The sequence below is a fragment of the Cynoglossus semilaevis genome, chromosome Z, assembly GCF_000523025.1.
Source record: "Cynoglossus semilaevis isolate Cse_v1.0 chromosome Z, Cse_v1.0, whole genome shotgun sequence".
NCBI classification, from domain to species: domain Eukaryota; kingdom Metazoa; phylum Chordata; class Actinopteri; order Pleuronectiformes; family Cynoglossidae; genus Cynoglossus; species Cynoglossus semilaevis.
In genome coordinates, this window is record NC_024328.1 from 12065518 (window position 1) to 12085365 (window position 19848).

Sequence of the window (19848 nt, forward strand, 5' to 3'; positions counted from 1 at the left end):
TGCCTCCACTCTTGTACGTCACCCTGTGTTCCTCTTTCTTTTGGAAATAGGTGTTTACCAGAGCCATTTCCATTCTCTTCACGAAATCTACCACTGCCTGTCCTTCCAAGTTTCTCTCCCTAACACCAAACCTACTTATCAGTTCCTCATCTCCTCTGTTCTCTTCCCCCACATGATCATTAAAGTCTGCTTCAATCACCACTCTCTCTCCCCTTGGGATACTCTCTATCATCCAATCCAGCTCCTTCCAGAACTTATCCTTTTCTTCCAACTCACAGCCCACCTGTGGGGCATAACCACTAACAGCATTTATCATCACTCCTTCTATTTCTACCTTCACACACATCAACCTGTCTGACTCTCGTTTCACCTCTACCACATTTCTTACATATTCTTCCTAAGTCCAATAACAAAACACCACTCGTATTTAGATCTGGGAGGTCGTTTTTCCCAATCACGCCCCTCCAGGTGTCACTGTCGCTGCCCATGTGGGCGTTGACATCCCCCAACAGGATGATGAAATCCCTGGGAGGAGCATGGTCCAGTACCCCTCCCAGTGTCTGCAAGAAGGCCGGGTATTCTACACTGTTATGTGTAACAGTGAGAAACCTTTTCCTGACCCGAAGGCGCAGGGAAGCGACCCTCTCGCTCAGTGGGGAGAACTCCAACACACGACTGGCAAGCTGGGGAGCTATAACTAAGCCTACGCCAGCACCCCATCTCTCACAGCGAGCAACTCCAGAGTAGAAAAGAGTCCAGCCTCTCTCAAGGAGTTGGGTCCCAGAGCCCAACTGTGCGTGGAGGTGAGCCCGACTATATCTAGTCAGTATCGCTCAACCTCCCGCACAAGCTCAGGCTCTTTTCCCCCCAGCGAAGTGACATTCCATGTCCCCATAGCCAGAGTGGTTGTCCAGGGATTGGGCCGTCGGGGTCTCCGCCCACAACTGCCACCCAACTCACAAGGCACCGGCCACTTGTGGGCCTTCCTGCGGGTGGTGGGCCCACTGGAAAGCGGGCTCACGTCTCCATGGTGGGGCCCCGGTGACGTCAATCCAGGCGACGTGAACCTCTTTGATTTAATTATTTTCTTTATCAAAGAAAATACCCCCCTTTATCAAGGGGGGTATGAACCACTAATTGTCTGATCCATCGCCTGGAGCCCCTGACAACATCGCTCCTAGGTTCATTTGGATACTCAAACCCCTCCACCACATTAAGGTTGCGGTTCAATGTTAAGGTTGCGGTTCAACCTTAACGTGGGTTGAACCACATATATCGGTACCATAATCAGAAATCAAGTGTTTGGAGCAGGTGGAGCAGACACCTGCAATGTCCTGGTATGCTTGTTTCTTATTTTCCAAACTATTGTCAAAAATTTGTTTTGTAATTTTGTAACCACAGTCAATGATGTACATAGCAGTCTTTATATCATAAATGTGGGACAAAGATCATGTTTGAGTGGGATAATGTGGGACATGTCATGACCTCTGCATACTGTATACCCCTTTAACAGGTCTTTTAATGAATATCACTTGAAGCATGTCCCTTTATTCCAACACTAATCAACAACCACTTAATCCGCTTTGCCCTGAGATGACAACCAGCCTGACTTCACTTGCAGCCACTGGATTTTAACGACAATACATTCTGTCAGGTCTGTCTGTTTCCTTTTCCAGCAGTCTGCTGTGTGGGGTAATCTGTGTTATCACACTCACATGTGTGTCTGCAATTAGCTTCACTTGTGTAACTTGGTGCTCCTTGTATATATACCTCTCTCCCTCACTCTGGCCTTGTGGGATCATTGTGTGTGTGTGTCTGTGTGTGTGCGCTGTATGCGTCGTGTCGAGCATTTTGTTGTAGCTGTTCCTTGTCGGTTCCTGAGCAAGTCTGTTACTGTGCTCATCTCTGTTCCTGTTCTCAGCACTGCTCGACTTTGCGTATGCTTCTGTCCTGGTTTTTGGAATTTTGAATTTTGAAACAAACTTCCTGCACCAGTCCATTTGGGTCCTGCCTGCTTCCTGCCATGTCGATGGCTCACAGTGACACATCCGTTTTCAGTCTGCTAGACTCCCCAAAAAATGTCCAAATAATGTGTGGTCCCCTCACAAAGCAGAACACCTTGTCTCGCTATCCAAACATGGTGTGTGGGCGTGTCCTTAAAGACAGGCTTAGCGTTCCGAAAAATACTCTTTCCTCTGTGAGATTTCTGAGCCTTATTCTGAAGTAAGGCCTTAACTGCTTGTATATGTCATTCAAGTGAACAGACATCTCACTAGTTCCACCACAGCTTTGCTGTTCCAGTGACATCACATATACGTCTCCCACTCGTTCCCCTACAGTATATGGAGTCTCTGGCTTATCATCTCCACATCTCCATTCTTCAGCATCTGCTGGGCTGACACTAGGAAAAACACTGTAAAAGTGTCTGCCTTTGCTGTGTCTGCGCCCACACTCTGGTGTCATTGATGCCTCGGTCCCTACTGGATTTTGTTTTTGCTGCTGCGACTCTGGCAATCAATCCTCCTGTGTGACATCCATACTTAATACTTGGGAGTGAATTAGAATAGTGTTGGCCATGTATTATGTGGATACAATTTTTTTTTTTAACATTTCCTGATTGCTGTCCTCTTTGCTGTCGCAGTTTATTTTCCCATGGTGGGACTAATGAAGGAATATCTAAATAGATGTTCTATTTTACATTTGCCGTATTTGATGGGTTCAATGGACATACAGTAGACCAGATGTGGACAAACTTTTTGACTCACGGGCCTCAATAGAAATTGAACAGGGCAAACCGGGTCAGGAGCAGATAGATGGAGCGTAATAATATGACATGTAAAAGTGATGCATAAAGGCTAAAATGCTTGTATCATTTTCTATGCCATCTATTGGGGAAACTGGGTATTGCAGGGAAAAGGCAGAAGTATAATAATGAAATAAATAATTTATTTAATATGGATAAATTTGGCAGGCCAGGTTAAAAAGCTGAACGGGCTGCATCCAGCCCTGGGCCTAAGTTTGCCCAGAGAAAAAACAGTAACAGCACTGAATGAAAGGTAGTAGCTGAAAACAGTTAAAAAAGACTTGGATAGATTCTTCTGTAATTGCGTGACTGTGGGTAATGCTAATTTCCCCGGTTGCAAAGATGGAAAATGTTAAATCCATCTGCAAAGGTTAATATTTTTCACACGTCTTTTTTCATGCCAGTAAAAGAGCATGTTAATATTTTGGCTGCGCAGTAATCCTCAAATTAGAACCAGAGACGTGGGAATTGAGAAGAGCACATTGACCAACAAGGACACTCCTAAGTGTTTGTATATCTTTCCAAGGACTACCTGTCTCCTGCATAGAAGGAGCAGTGATCAAAAATGAGAAAGAAAAAGAGAGGCGAAATGGACGGGAGGGGCAAAGCTACACATTTAAGGCCCAACTGCCATTACCATAGCAACAGGCAGGCCGCATCCCTTATTTCAGGGTCCACTGTGGCTTTGTCTACTGGTGTGTTGAGAAAATAATCTCCATATAAAACAGATATTAATGATGCATCATAAACAAATATTGAGTGTTCACTGTTTTAACAAGCTCATTGCTGAGGCACTAGACACAGCCATTATTGTTATGCAGTTAATCAATAGTGATAATGACAAAAGTAGATACGCCCATGAAGAAGGCTTTATGTAAAGGCACAAAAAGCTACATGCTCTTTTTTATGCTGCTTTTACAGGTTTTAAAGTTAGAAATTTGTTGTCGTTTGTTTTTTGCATTTACATGTGTATAATGACAAAGGTGTAGACGTAAATGATAATGACGTAATGACGTAAAACTAAACTTCAACAACATAAGGCACTGCGATTGCATAAATTAAATATAAATAAATAATAAATTAATAATTATTTGTCAAATGTCTAGCAGAGAAATAAAATCAACTGAAAGTCACATAGGATGTCAGAAAGACACTCTCCTGCAGGATCTCATAGAACACACCAGACAACGAGGGTGCCTGCCCCTCATCTGCCACACTGCACTGCGAGCTGCTGGGTCTCCAAGCGGGTTCTCTGCGTCAATGCCAGCCTAGATCATTTCACGTGTGCGCTGCTTTATTCCTGCATCCAAGTAATGATCTTTATAACACGGATCTAGTATAGTCGGGATAAGTGCAGGAAATTAGAATAGATCTCGGTGAAACGTGTGCTGACAGACTCTATGACTCTATGAAAAGGGGTACTTTTCACCCCCTCTTGAAATTTCAGAATTACACGTTTTGCAAATCGCTATCTGGGGATCCTTCTCAGATATATTTTGTTATATATTATTTCAATGATAAAAGCCTTTTTTCGGTGGCCGAATATTCGGTGCATCCCTACTTACAAGTATTTTAATAAACCGTGAATAAAGATAAGGGAATTTGGACAACAATGACTACACGGATATATTATAACTATTGTTCAGATGAGACAAAAGCGGAATGCTTTGGCCACAAAGGACTATAAAGTGAGAAATATAGAAACCACATATAAGAAGTAGAGATGTTTCTCTTCAGCCCTGAATTGTCAAATGAGAGTAAAAGGGACTGTAAAGAAAGAAAAAAGAGGTTTTAAAAGAAAACACATTGTTTTTGCCTTCGAACAACCTAAAGAACTTTTCCAAACTAGTGATGGACCATGTCCAGAACACCAAAGACTGCATAGATCCCTGACTTATTCCATAGGCAATTGGTTTAGTAAACAGACATTATGACTTACATAACACAAAAAATAATAGCTAATGTCTCTCTTCTTCCACAGACCTAACTTATTCAGATTTAAATGTTTATTATTATGTTGGTAAATGTGAGTGTGAATGCCTGTTTCAGAAATAAGACTGAAAGACTAAAAGGTAATAAATATATGTGACTCATGAAACTCAAAAAGGTGAAAAACTAAACAAAAAAAACTACATTGAATCTTTCAAAATATAGAAAGAATATATAGTTTATACTATATTATTACTATTTTTCTGTATTCTGATAGTCTGTATTCTCAATAACCTAAAACATATATTTTCAGATATTTTTCAGATATTTTTTACTTTTTTTCCAAATATTTCTAAGAATTTTGAAAAAAATCTTTAAAAAAAGTTAAAGTAAATAAAATCTTAATTTCACCTATTAGCTTAGCTTAGCTTTTCAGTTGAAATTTACAATGAGCAAACACTTTGCACTCAAATACACAAACTGTGTTTTAAATCGAGGATGAACTACAGTGATAATTCAATAGTTAGGTGAATACAGGAACAAAGGGCTTTAGTACTTGTCTCTGTCCCTGCTCACTAGTGAGACCTCCCCCTCTGTCTCTCACCCTCTGTTAATGCCTGTGTATAAAGTAATGGAACATGGCTGTTTGCTGCTGCAGGTGTGTGGCTGTGGTGGTAAACAGGGCTGTGCATCTCTCCTCCATGTCAAAGGATGTGTGCACATTTAAAATGTAGAAAGTAAATGCCCAAATGTATTAAGTGGTTAATTGAATTGTAAAATAGTGGAACCCTGGTCGAAGTAACACTTTTACTGGAAAGCTAGAGACAATGTTTACAATTCAATGCATTACAGGGGATAAAGCTCTGCTGACATTCTGTCAGAAAGTTTAATTTTATTTATCTTGTTATTAAAACATTTTTACTATTGTCCTTAATTTTATTGATATAATGTTTACAATGACACAAGTGACAATTTATAGACATTTTGTTTAAGTTGCGTTAATTGGAGTTAATTTTGGTTGCAAGCATTTTCTTGCTAGGTGTCCTTACAGTGATGTCATCACTATATAGGAAGGCACTGTTATAAAGGTATCACCTATAAAGCTGTGCCTTCAACTTCAATGGATATTTATTGAAACCTAAATATTATGGGCATTGCTACTGTGTATTTATCAGTACAGGAATAACAAATACTTGTTGCTGTATATCTATTTGTAAAAAGAACACACTGCTTTCTATTATATTGTTTGATTCTGTCTGTGTAGGAGAAACATGACTGTGCAACTTAGCTCAATACCTGTGCAAAGAAAACAACACAATTACCAATAAAATAACAGGAATAAAATAAAAAACTCTGTCTTTGTGAATTCTAGACTGTGTCGTTGTATCTTCTTCATTAATATTTAGACAGTGCATCCTTTATACAGATCTACAAATAGAAAAAAAAAGAAAATCGAAATAATTATAATACAGTCACAGTTCTAAACGGAGAACTACCGTGTGGATGTCTTTAATGTAAATAATCAACCCTTAAAATTTCCATTTAAACAAGAAACACTCAAATAGGTCTAAAAAGTTGACTTCGTACCTGTATGATTCACCACTGACAGTGTCTAGACACAGGAAATGTCTCTTTAGTCAATGAAGCATTCAAAGGAAGTGAGAAGAGTGATAAAGAGAACCATTGTTAGAGAAAGGTGCCAAGGCTAAAGCCAGATTCTCTGTGGTCCAATATAAATCCTTCCTCCTCCTCTTCATCACACAGGGTGGCCTGCACTGTCTCCATAAACAAAGAAGATCATTGCCAGTAAATTCAGGGAAAAAATTGGAAAGGCACAAGCACTTATTCAATGGCTTGGAGTGAAATAAATTCATCTGGGGAGTGGAGGATGGAGCAGTGAAAGGTAAAGTAATAATCAACTGCTGGCTTGACACACATGCACTGAGATGATACCAGTAGTGTTACAACCTCTTTATTACCCAGTGGCTCCATAAAACTAAATAAGCCCTATCACACAGAGCTTTCGTATTTCGTATTTCTGCGGGAGTTCACCGAGGGCCACACTTGAGTCCTGAGCACAGGTGAGATATAGGTGGGCAGATCAACACAAAAATAGAAAGATGCCACAAAGTGGGACACGGCAAACACCTTAGTGTTTCCTTTGAGCTTTCGGCATCATAGGTAAAGGAGAAGAAAAAGACAGCTTGAATATTTAGTCTAACAGAGTGTATTTATTCGTCTTCTGACTGACTGTCAGAGACTGAATCTTATCTATAGCCAAACAAAAAAGTGTTCTCTGTCCAATCTTTCTGTATTATTCTTTCATATGGAAAATGTGAAGTATTTTTATAAATTAAAAACAAAAATTAAAAAAATGTTAAGCATATAAAAAGAAACCTTTGATGGTTGTCTTTGCCCAGAATGCGATCTCCTGATTGGTCCATTGGTGAGTGCGGCAGGTTAAGACAGGAGGTCAGGGATTGGCTGGAGTCTTCTCTGGACACTATGCACACATACAGACAAACATGAAACAACAGTTTTAGAGGTCAATTTTCAACAAATAAATTAGTTATAGGCTTGACCCTTTAATAAATAATTCAGTTTTCTGTACCTACATTTTTCAATGTTTCAATTTAAAATTTTTGACACACACTGCAAAAGAACAGAAAGCATTAACTTGAGATCAAGTTTACTGATGGTGTTACATTCGCTTTTTTTAAATTAAAATTTTCAATCCTTTTTGATGGCAATTACAAGGACCCCAGTCTAGCTGTAATAATGACTTAAGCTAATAGTTTTTAGGGTTTCCACTAGGGTTTCAACCAGCAACAACCCATCACTGCATAATTATTGTCACCACTGGTTCAGATTTGGGGCAGACACATGATAATAGTCTATTATTCCTTACAGTTATTGTACCATAAATAATACACATTCTGAACATTTCTAAAGTAATTATAGCCCATAAGTTTAACACCTCATATAATTAAAGATCTAAACTCAGCCACTATCTCTGCTGAAGGCTTCATTTTGGCAACCACACTGCTGTTGATTCCCAGCATTTTCCTTGTCCCTGGATGGTCAGAATGAATGAACTGTAACAGGAATTAACACTTATCGCAATAAGCAGCGTTTAAAGGCATATTTCCAACACGATTACATTTTTAGTTAGATGACTATAAATCTATTTACATAGAGTTACCAATCAAGCTAAACTCCTCATATATTATATTTTCAAAATATCATACGCTTTTGAAGTAACACTTGTTTTCATTGTTTACATCTGGGGAAGCATTATTGTAGTTTGATTTCGCCTGGGGAGGTGGGCGTTTCAGATGTCCTGCCATTACTGCTTAAAAAACTTACAGAGAAAACTGTTCTAGTAACCACAGACATTTATGACATTTATTATCAGTGTTTTTTTTAAATGACATGCCCTCTATTGTCCCCTGGGACGCAGCAGTGTGAAAGAAAAAAAAGTGGGGCTGATACCAAAATTTGCCATTTCTTCACGTCTCAGTAAAAGGTCTCCATGTCTCTCTTTTCGTCTGCGTCTTAAATCCACTGGGCCTGAGTCACAATTGAAGCAGAAACATGGAGCCCCGCAGCCCAGTACTGTTGGCCATAAATTGCTGTGAAATTGCTTGCTTTTAATATAGGCTTCAACAAGCCACCTAGAGGTAAAACCGCAAATTGTCAATGAAGGGGCAAGGGGGGGGGGGTGAGGGTTCAAAGCAAAGGCGTGTGTCCAGTTAAGTGCTCAGTGACCCCACTCTACGTGAGTTTTAAAATAAAGCCGTGTGTGGGTGTGTGTGTAAATATGACACCTTCATATGTGAACAGTTACAGTGTGTCTTATTTATCCAACTGTGTGTGGGAGCTCCACTGTGTCATGGTCAAAGCACTGTGACTTTATAAGAACATTCCATCAAAGTTTTCATTTTATTTATTGATATAAACTATAAAATCAATAATGGTGTAATGATCAAGCTGGTTTTAGTTGGTCTGTGTGTCTGTGTGTGTGTGTGTGTGTGTGTGTGTGTGTGTGTGAGTGTGGGGCAAACAAAATAACGTGTCAAAAAAAAAAGTGTCAAAATAGAAAGCAAACAACAGAGTGGCCGGAGACAAGACTTGTCACCAAGAAGCTGTTTCCTTTCAAAATAAAACCACTGCACACATATTAACATTTTGTGACACGATTCATTCTATCCAAGAAAAACATGTAAACTAGCTGGCCTAAATGAAAAGGAATGGATGTATTTGTTAGACTTTGTTAACTCTACTACAATAAAACAGAAGAATATTGACAATGATTATTTCAAGTGTGGATTTTCATGGAATGGTGATGGACATCCAATTTGTGTCATTGTTTTCATAGAAAAACAATTATCTAACGTGTAACTTAATAACTCAAACAATGGCACTGTATTTCCTGGTCTGTATGTCTCACGCGGTTACCACAAGACAGCCTGAGGAACATGGGCCACATATATGATTATTAAACATGGGCAGCAAGTTGTTCCGCATCAATGAATCCATTTATTCTCAGTGTCGCTTCTAAACAATGAAACCACCTCTGCAGGAAGATGAAGCGACATCCTCTCTTCTGCTGCACTCATTACACTCTCCATCAGAATTACTTTCACTTTGTCTGTCAGTTTCCTTATTTATAAGTATTGTTTTATAATCTGTTGTATAAAATCTGTGTTGTGGCTTTTTTTCCTCTTGGATTTTATTTGTGTTCTTTAAGTCTTTTTCATTTCCTTTTTTTCAGTGGCGCAGTAGTGACGTTCTATTGTCATGGTGGCCATAAATGATAAGGGGGATATTTTCCACATACAAAGTTGTTTCAGATTAAGTCACAGGATCAGCCACACCACTGAAAAAGCATGACTTATAGTCTGAGAAAAAGAGGTACTTATAATGGCCATTCACATTATTTGTGTCTAAGTGTTTATTTGTTTCAAGAAAAAAAACACTGGCCTCCACAGGCCTTACCCAGTGGCGCAAATCGCTCACCCATGACTGAAGCTGCACTTTCTTTTCTTTTTAGTCTCTTCCATCAATGATGTTCTCTTTGGTGAGGGGTGAACCTCTGAACTCCAACATATAGCGGCAATAATATATATATATATATATATTATTATAATATAATAATAATATTATATAACATATATCCTAACGTGTGTTCTACACAGTAGTGTGGCATACGAGTTATAATTCTGATCTGACATATCTGAATAACATAAGGAGATAAATCGATCGCTAAAGATCAGGCAGCTGCATCAGAGTTGTAGTATGACTGGAGTCATGATTTCAGGTGATGGAATAGAGATGTTCGAATGAGGAAGAAGAGGGAGTGAGAGAGACAAAGGAAACGTGGTGACGATGACAGAGAGAAAGAGTCTGCAAAGCAGAGGTTAACGAGAGGAAAGTAATTCCTCCAGAGGATGAAAAACATATGAAGACAAAGTCATTAAAACAGAGAGGTGAAAAGCCAAAGGTTAGAGTCCTTATGTGACAGATCATTTTACCGTTGTGTGGTTGCTACATCTTTGAGAAACCTAAAATAAAGTGCTCATAACATCTCTACAACCTAGACGTGCCGTGTTCACAATAGGATACGCTACTGTGATGTAATTAAATATCCATCCATCCATCCATTTTCATCCGCTTATCCGTTACCGGGTCGCGGGGGCAGCAGTCGCCACCCAAATCACATTGCACTGTACCAATCTCCCTGAACCTTCCTGTGGGTGGTGAGTCCACTGGAAGGTACCAACCGCCCTAACCGGGATTCGAACTTGCCCAGGAGGTGAACCCTGGGGTTCCACACCAATGACAGAGACATTGCCACTTGTAATTAAATATATATAAAAAAAAAAAACTAAACCAGCTGCACCATCTCATAGCCTCCTGTATTCGTCACATGAGCCCCTGCCACGAGGACCTCTGGGCAGTGATGCAGGTGTTCTGTGAATTACCTTGTCGATGCCGTTGATCATCAGAGAAGTCGAGGTCCAGCATGAGATCATCCTCGTCCAGCTCTGAGGAACCAAGGTTCTTTAATACGTCCTGTGGAGACAAAAAAAAAGTCAGACTTTGACATGAGAAATGTATTAATATCTACAGCTAAAAACAAAATACTTTCTCAGCTCATTCTTTATGAAACATTTTTTAAACTCCTTCAGTTTTTATAGTGTTCTGGCAAGAACTCTGAACTTTCATTTCAGAACAAAGATTTTCTGTAGAACACAAGTCTCACTGGGAGCACTTTGATAATATTTACATGAACCAGAGTAGTTGTTGACTGCCTGAGGTTATGTATTACAAAAGTTTGTGTGACGGTGTTAAGATTTTCTAACTCTCCCAAGAATTCCTACATATGTTAAAATCTTCTATTTTCTTTGTAATATTAATTGTACTAATATTAACTGTACTCGTTGTTGTGTGTTCTTGAAGAAATTGGTCTTAAAATCCCATTAAAACAACCCATTACTGCAGTATTGATAATATAATGAATTGTATATTAGTTTTATGTACCAATATGTTGTTTTTGAACATGGATGACATCTATAATTCAGATACAGCATTCCAGCAGAATATCAAAGCATGTTCGTTCTCCAGGTGGCTCAGAATGTTTTGGACTAATCAATCAAACATTAACATTTTATGAAAACTAGAATATAATCACATGAAGGAAAAGCAAATGTCTGCTGTGGATATAAAGCATTGTATATATAAAGAATGTCTGAATATATATACAAAAATCCTGAATATATACATACAAAAAGCCTGAATATATATACAAAAATATGAAGCGTATTTGACTACACTGTCATAAAGATATTTTATTTGACGCAGTGTAGTGTGTTCTCTTTAAACTATTAATTTGTATTCGATTGTTCATGCTTACTTCCGCGAGTGAAGCGTGGTCCGTAAAAAAGTATAAGAAGTAACAAAGAGTGAATAAAGAAAGACGTTCATATAGAAGCTGCTTGTGTCGCTTTGATGTTATTTATTTATTTTTTTACCTACCTTATTTGTCCCGCTATGTGGGCAGTGCAGTGTTGTGCAGGCGTAGCTGTGCACCTATATGGACAGTGTGGTCAAATACACTTCATATTTTTGTATACATATTCAGACTTTTTGTTTTTATATTCAGGATTTTTGTATATATATTCAGACTTTCTGCACAAAGTCTGAATATATATATTCGAGGCATATTTGACCACACCACCCTTATCGGGGCGGAGCTACGCCTGCTACCACCGCGGACAAGGCTCTTGTATCTTGTGCCCACGTAGCGGGGCGTAAAAAGTATTTCAAAAAATAACAGCAATGTGAGGCAAGCAGCTTCGATATAAACGTCTTTATTTATTCACTCTTCGCTGCTTCCCTTCTCCCCTTTTCGCTCTCTCTTATTTTTATTTTTTTTATTTTTATTTTTTTACGGACCACGCTTCACTCGCAACGCGGAAGAAAGAATGAACAATCCGGTACAGAACAACAAATTTTCCGCGAGACGACAAGGAACCTGTGAACAAATCAATATTTTAAAGACAACACAGTGCACTACGTCATATGACAGCTATCAAACAAAATATCTTCAAATAAAAGTTAACATAAATCACTCTTTGCATTACTGTTGCTCTTTTCCTTTCTGGAAGACATACGTAATGATTGTCAGCACAATGGACAGCGTTATCGAATAATAACATAATATATTTCCAAACAAGTATTTATAACAAATTATAACAATTTTTATCACCCTTAAATTATCATTACTTTACTCTGAATCCCCCAGTGATTCAGTGAGCTTAGATCGTTAACGATTGTATGACTGTAATCTGTTCTTATTCTATTTAACGTATTTATTACATTTTCTATTACACAGCATTCACTGTTTTATTTTGTAATACTTGGGTTACAAATGTAACCATGACATATGCAGGAGCTGTTTTATGGGGATCTCCTGTGCCGCCTGGTCGGTGGTAGCAGGCGCAGCTACACACCGGTACAGACAGTATTTTTGTATGTATTGACCTGCGTAGCTCCTTCAGCGGCAGGCTCCGGCATCCACAATGCAGGAAGGAGCGCTACCGCAGGTCCTTCCTCCCATCAGCCATAAGACTGTTTAACTCCTTACATTGATTACCTGCACCCTTCACTGCCACTTTATTGTGCAATATGTATATTTTCTTGTTTATTATGTATATTTTTTCTAAAGGTTTACTTTAATTTTAGAGTGCTTTTTGCTTTTTAGTTCTTTTTACTCTATTTATTGTGTTAACTCCTCTTCTCTCTTTTTCTGCACTGCCACTGGCTACTGTACTAGTATGTTTCCCCCAAGGGGGATGAATAAAGCCCTACTCTACTCTACTCTATATTCAAACGTTTTGTATATATATCCAGACTTTTTGTATATATATTCAGACTTTTTGTATCTACATTCAAAGATTAATTTCCTGAACAGCATGCCATAATATACATATATGTATACAGTATACGTATAAAATTAATTTTAATGAACACTGGTATCAATCATGATTACCCAAGAATGCAGTAATAAGAGTTTAAGCACAACTAGAAATATCTAGGTTTTCAAACCTAAAATTTTGATATTTCTGACAAAGACCCAATGAATAACAATTTTCCATTGGAGTCGACTGTACTCGACCTCATGAGACAGCAGTGAATAATGTGTCACCCCTAGTACTGATTGGTAATCTCTCACTGAATGCTTCAGTGCAGTGTTCTCTCTTATTATGAGGCTCTAATGATGCAGAGAAATGATGACGTGGCTCCTGTTTCATTTTTGTCTGAAATGTGAAGGCTGCCATCTGATGGTGACAGGAAGAAAATCAATTCAGCCCACAGACCAATGCAAGGGGAAGTCAAAAAAAGATGCTCACCCTTTTTTGGTTTGTCAAATTTGAATAATGCATTTGCACTATTCTGTATGAGGCAGTTTTTTATAACCAGCATAAATGAACAAATCTGCCTGTTAAAAATATACATGCTTTGCAGCAGAGAATGTGAAAAGAGATAGCTTTGGTATAATTATTATTATAAATAATAATATATATTTTTCTAAATTGTCCAAGAAGTCCCAACATACGAGTATTTCGAGATACAAACAAGCCTTTGAGCAAATTTTTGCTTCGAGATACGAGTAAAGATTTGAGATACGAGCACGCTTACAGGCACCGATGCTAGGTGGCCGAGCACTCAGAGCAGCCCACGCTGCCTCACTCGTTCAATTCACCTGTTTGTCAACTTCCATACGCATTTCCCACAAGTCTTCAGTATTGGGTTTGCGCTATCTACGTGATTTTCTCTCTATTTTGTACATTACTCATTATAATAATGATGAGTTCTAAGTTCAACTCCCTTCCTTCCCTTCCTCCCCCACTCCTCCTCCCCACATGCCGCCATTAGCCACTACTGTATTGTCTGTCTCGAAGGTAAGAACTCATAATTAAAAGCACATTTTATTTGAGATCACAGGAATCCCTATATAGTATTATTATTTTGTGTCTATAGAGATTAAAACATGTTTTTATCATTGTTATTAGCACTAATAAGGGAGTTTCTTTAGAGGACCAGAACGGATTATTTTTTTTCCCATTATTTCTTATGGGAAAAACTTATTTGAACACCTCGAGTTACGAGTTTGGTCCTGGAACGGATTATGCTCGTATCACGAGGTTCAGTATTTTCATTTGTGTATTCCCTGATAATGAGTACCAATGTCTACACTTCTGCAGGTTGGGGTTCAGTGAATGTGCACTGAATTAAACCTTTCCAGGAAGGAAAATGCTACATTCTGATTTATTTCCTTTTCATTAACAGAGGGCCTTTTAAGCAAAAATAAAAAAAAATATTCCTGCATTGAACAAAAGTAAATAAAAATTGTCCATTTATCTATCCATCCACTTATCCGTTTCCGGGTCACGGGGGCAGCAGTAACCACCAAATCACATTGTACCGTACCAACCACCCAAACCTGCAGGTGGTGAGTCCACTGGAAGGTACCAACCGCCCTAACCGGGATTCAAACTTGCCCAGGAGGTGAACCATGGGGTTCCAGACCAATGTCAGAGACAATGCTTCTGGGCCAAAGCACCACAATAACAACCTGACTAGTCAATACAGCCTGCTTGTTCAGGAGGCTGTATACTGTATATATACTGTATACTACTGTAACCAGAGCTTTTACCCAGCCTTCTGTTCCAATTATAATATATACAATCATTTTGATTGTATATAGTGAACAATACTACATGGAAATGTATAATATACATATTCTCATAAACTTTGGTGTAAAAGTTCTCTGAAGTATACATCAGCACATTTTCTCTACTCCATCTCTCCTGACAAAAGGGCTACAAAACAATTTACCATATTGGATTTCAACTGTACGCCTCTGGCTGGTGATAAGAAAAAAAAATACAAGTCTAAGTTTTTGGGTATTTTTAATCTCACTCTCAAACTGAACTGTACTGATTCAGCAACTCACAGCAGCCTAATAACACCACAAGGCCAAATGACTTATTACCCAGCAACAAATGCTTAGAACTTGTTTTGAAGATAGTTTAGGCTGCCTTGAGATTTCTTAAAAATGCTCTAGAGGTCTTGCTTAAACTTTAGAGGCACTTAAATTTAAAAAAATGTAACACAGGGTCCAGAGAGCAGACACATGCTACATCTACTTGTCTCATTAAGCATCTGCAGGCACAGATCCAGTAACAAACTTCTGACTTCTCATCATGTTTTCAGGAGGTGAAGAACCCCAGAGCCACACAGAGTATTGATATACTCTCTTTTTTCTTTCTTTCTCTCTCAGTCTCTTACTCTCTCTTAATATTATGTCTCATTGTTAACCCTGTGTGTTTAACCATCTGTAACAATGAGTCAGACAGAGTCCATACTTTTAAAGACCACACCTCGTGGAGCCATGTGACTGTCACCACTGTGTGGCTCAGTGCAGCGGGGTGAAAGAAATAAGAGCAGAGAACAATTCATTGTAACACAATTGTACACAAGAGGACATTTGAGGTATATTAAAGTTAATAGCTAAAAAGGTATTGGAAAAGTGAAGACACAGAGTTCATTTGAAGCTAATTTACCATTAAGATGTGTTATATAATTTCATAAACCGGGTTTGTCACCTTTTTACCTAATTTATGTGAACTGTGTGAATATAATGTCCGATGTTAATAGATATAAGATCAGATTTCAGTCTCATTAATGATGGCTAGGTATCTTAACTGTCAAGTAAAAAGACGAGGAGAACACAAAGGGTTTCACTGACCATGGACAGCCGGCAGCAACACATTCGGTCACACAGAGTAAGGAACACACATGCGTGCAGTATGATGGAAATTACATTTATCCAGTGCTTAAGGCTGCTTAGCAAAAAAAAAACATGAGGGATGCTCTTTGAAGATTTTATTGCTTCTAGCTCTGAAAAATATATGGAGTAACAAATGGCTTTTATTCTGTATGAGCAGACAACTCATAAACAGGGAATGCAGTTTTAAAGGTCCAGACAAAATGAAAATCTGCTTTTTTTGTTAAATAAATAAATAAGTCTGAGTTTTGCCTAAAAGGGCCAATTATGTCAGCTTGTGTTTATTTAAAACCCACTCTCCTCCTATTAATATAGAATGTTCACTTATTCAAAGTTTTTTTATTACTGGAAAGGAGAAAAAGGAATAAATCCCAATCCTAACACCATCAACTACATCCATATATTCACCAAGGCAATAAATGTAAGGAACATTATTTAGTACAGGATTCACATCTACTACTGTAACGTTTACAGCTTTATTAGAATAGGTGACTGAGGCCACTGGGCTGGAAAATATTGCCGCAGTCATATATTAGAGAGAATGAGAAATACACTTCACACACTTCACATATGACTGTGTGTGATCCTGGTGTAACCAGTACTAGAGGTTTTTTAACCAACAACGATGGAAGAAATGACAGCTCTCAGTCGTCCTCTTATTTATCTTTACATTTTATATAAGCATTTTAAAATATTTGGGTGAAACAATTAATTTCTAATCACTCACTTTTTTGGGTGATAAAAAATATATTATATATATGTAATATGTTTTTATTAACATATTTTGTTTTGGAAAATACTCAAGATTAATAAAATGTTAAGATAAAATAAATGATAATCTATATCTACTGTATCTACTAGATACATTTTATGTTTTGAATTTGAAGTAGATTTGCAGATTCTGAAAGGTGCATACACAATCAAGTGTTTTGTCTCCACAAATGTGTGCAATGAGGTGTATACCATTTCAGCAGGTATGCTAAAACATCAGAGTGCCATACAAGCAAACTGCTGTTTCATCCAGTCAGACCTGAAGTTGAGAGCCAAGAATGAAACTAAATATTTATATTGAAAAATATAATCACCAGCATTGTGACAAATCTTAATGTCTCATTTTGAGACATTTTTTTGATTTTGTCAAATTCTGAAATGTGGGCAGACAGAGACACAAACCCTGATAAAGTCAATTTTGCACAATATGTGGCCTTTATGAATCACAAGGTATTTATAAATGCTAATATCATATTGCAGCTTTGAATGAGGCAACTGCTACAACAAGCCATACTATACAGTGGGTAGTATTCAGACCCCACTTAAATGTTTCACTCTTTGTTATATTGCAGCCATTTGCTAAAATCATTTAAGTTCATTTCTTTTCCTAATTAATGTACACACAGCACCCCATATTGACAGAAAAACACAGAATTGTTGACATTTTTGCAGATTTATTAAAAAAGAAAAACTGAAATATCACCTGGTCATAAGTATTCAGACCCTTTGCTCAGTATTTGGTAGAAGCACCCTTTTGAGCTAATATAGCCATGAGTCTTTTTGGGAATGATGCAAGTTTTTCACACCCAGATTTGAGGATCCTCTGCCATTCCTCCTTGGAGATCCTCTCCAGTTCTGTCAGGTTGGATGGTGAACATTGATGGACAGCCATTTTCAGGTCTCTCCATAATGGTCAATTGGGTTTAGGTCAGGGCTCTGGCTGGGCCATTCAAAAACAGTCACGGAGTTGTTGTGAAGCCACTCCTTGGTTATTTCAGCTGTGTGATTTACGATCATTGTCTTGTTGGAAGTTGAACCTTTGGCCCAGTCTGAGGTCCTGAGCACTCTGGAGAAGGTTTTTGTCCAGGATATCCCTGTACTTGGCCCCTTTCATCTTTTCTTCAATTACAACCAGTTGTCCTGTCCCATATCCCAACTACATCTCTGGAGCTCAGCCACAGTGATCTTTGGGTTCCTCTTTACTTCTCTCACTAAGGCTCTTCTCCGCCTATTGCTCAGTTTGGCTGGACAGCCAGCTCTAGGAGGGGTTCTGGTCGTCCCAAACATCTTCCATTTAAGCATTATGGAGGCCACTGTGCTCTCAGGAACCTTAAGTGCAGCAGAATGTTTTTGTAACCTTGCCCAGATCTGTGCCTTGCAACAATTCTGTCTTTGAGCTCTTCAGGCAGTTCCATTGACCTCATGTTTATCATTTGCTCTAACATGCACTGTCAACTGTAAGGTCTTATGTAGACAGGTGTGTGACTTGTGTGACTACCTAATCAAGTCCAATCAGTATAATCAAACACAGCTGGACTCCAATGAAGGTGTAGAACCATCTCAAGGATGATCAGAAGAAATGGACAGCACCTGAGTTAAATAGTTAAATGAGTGTCACAGCAAAGGGTCTGAATACTTATGACCATGTGATATTTCAGTTTTTCTTTTTAATACATCTGCAAAAATGTCAACAATTCTGTGTTTTCTGTCAATATTGGGTGCTGTGTAAAAGAATGAACTTCAATGATTTTAGCAAATGGCTGCAATATAACAAAGAGTGAAAAATGTAAGGGGGTCTGAATCCCTTCCGTAGCCGCTGTATATCAGGTATGGGCAAGCTTTTTGACTCAAGGGCCACAATGGGTCCTAACATTTGACGGGGGGCCGGGTCAGGATCAGATGGAGATGGAGTGTTCGTGTGAACTAAGATAAATAAATAAAAAAGTCAGGCATAAAGGCTAATTGCTAGAATGTTTTTGGCATTCTTTTATATGCCATTTAATGGAGAAATGCAGGCATTGCAGGGAAAGGCAGAAATATCATGATAACATATACTGATAATATACTTTGGACAGGTTTGGCGGGCCTGATTAAAAAGCCAAACAAGCCTCATTTGCCCTCCGGGCCGTAGTTTGCCCTTGCTCTATATATACATGTAAATGAACATGTGGGCAAAAGAATCAATCACTGTAAGGCAAATGTCAACATTAATCGTGGCGATGTGTTTCATCCAATAGCAACTACTATATAACAAATGCCATTATCATTTTCATCATCATCATCACAGTCATCATCATTGCATCGTAAATTAGACGGCTAACTAGTTACAGTAAATTTGGGTACAGTAAAGTTCCACCACCACCCAACTAGAGTAAAGTAGAGGATTTAGTAATGATCATAGCATTTAAATCCATAAGCTAACTCATCTTGTGAACTTATACAATTTCAATGTTTTAACATTAGACAAAGCAAATGCTACTTCAGGAATGAGGCAACAAACATCTGAGGTATTGAGGATATACACTGCTTAAAAAAATAAAGGCAACACTAAAGTAACACTTTGTAGATCAGAATTAATTAAATATTTTTAATAAATACTTTGTTCTTTCCATAGTTGCATGTGCTGACAGCAAAATCACACAAAAATTATCAATGAAAATCAAATGTATCAACCCAAGGAGGTCTGGATTTGGAGTTATACTCAAAATTAAAGTGGAAAAACACACTACAGGCTGATCCATCCATCCATCCATCCATCCATCTTCAACCGTTTATCCGGGGCCGGGTCGCGGGGGCAACAGTCTGAGCAGGGACACCCAGACTTCCCTCTCCCTCGACACTTCCTCCAGCTCTTCTGGGGGGACCCCAAGGCGTTCCCAGGCCAGCCGAGCGACGTAGTCGCTCCAGCGTGTCCTAGGTCTTCCCCTAGGTCTCTTCCCAGAGGGACGGCACCCGAGCACCTCCCGAGGGAGGCGTCCGGGGGGCATGC

The 19848-nt window shown here is 38.6% G+C and overlaps 1 protein-coding gene across 3 annotated transcripts in view; it reads right to left on the reverse strand.

The window, feature by feature from the left end:
• ccser1 (coiled-coil serine-rich protein 1) overlaps positions 1-19848 on the reverse strand; it is a 158525-nt gene that overhangs the window by 107769 nt on the left and 30908 nt on the right. For all 3 annotated transcript variants that reach the window (XM_008336317.3, XM_008336318.3, XM_017043139.2), the window contains 2 exons: positions 10717-10807; positions 7130-7235 (listed from right to left, as the gene is read on the reverse strand). In XM_008336317.3, the coding sequence (XP_008334539.1) occupies positions 7130-7235; positions 10717-10807 (197 nt within the window). The remainder of the gene's footprint in view (positions 1-7129; positions 7236-10716; positions 10808-19848) is intronic.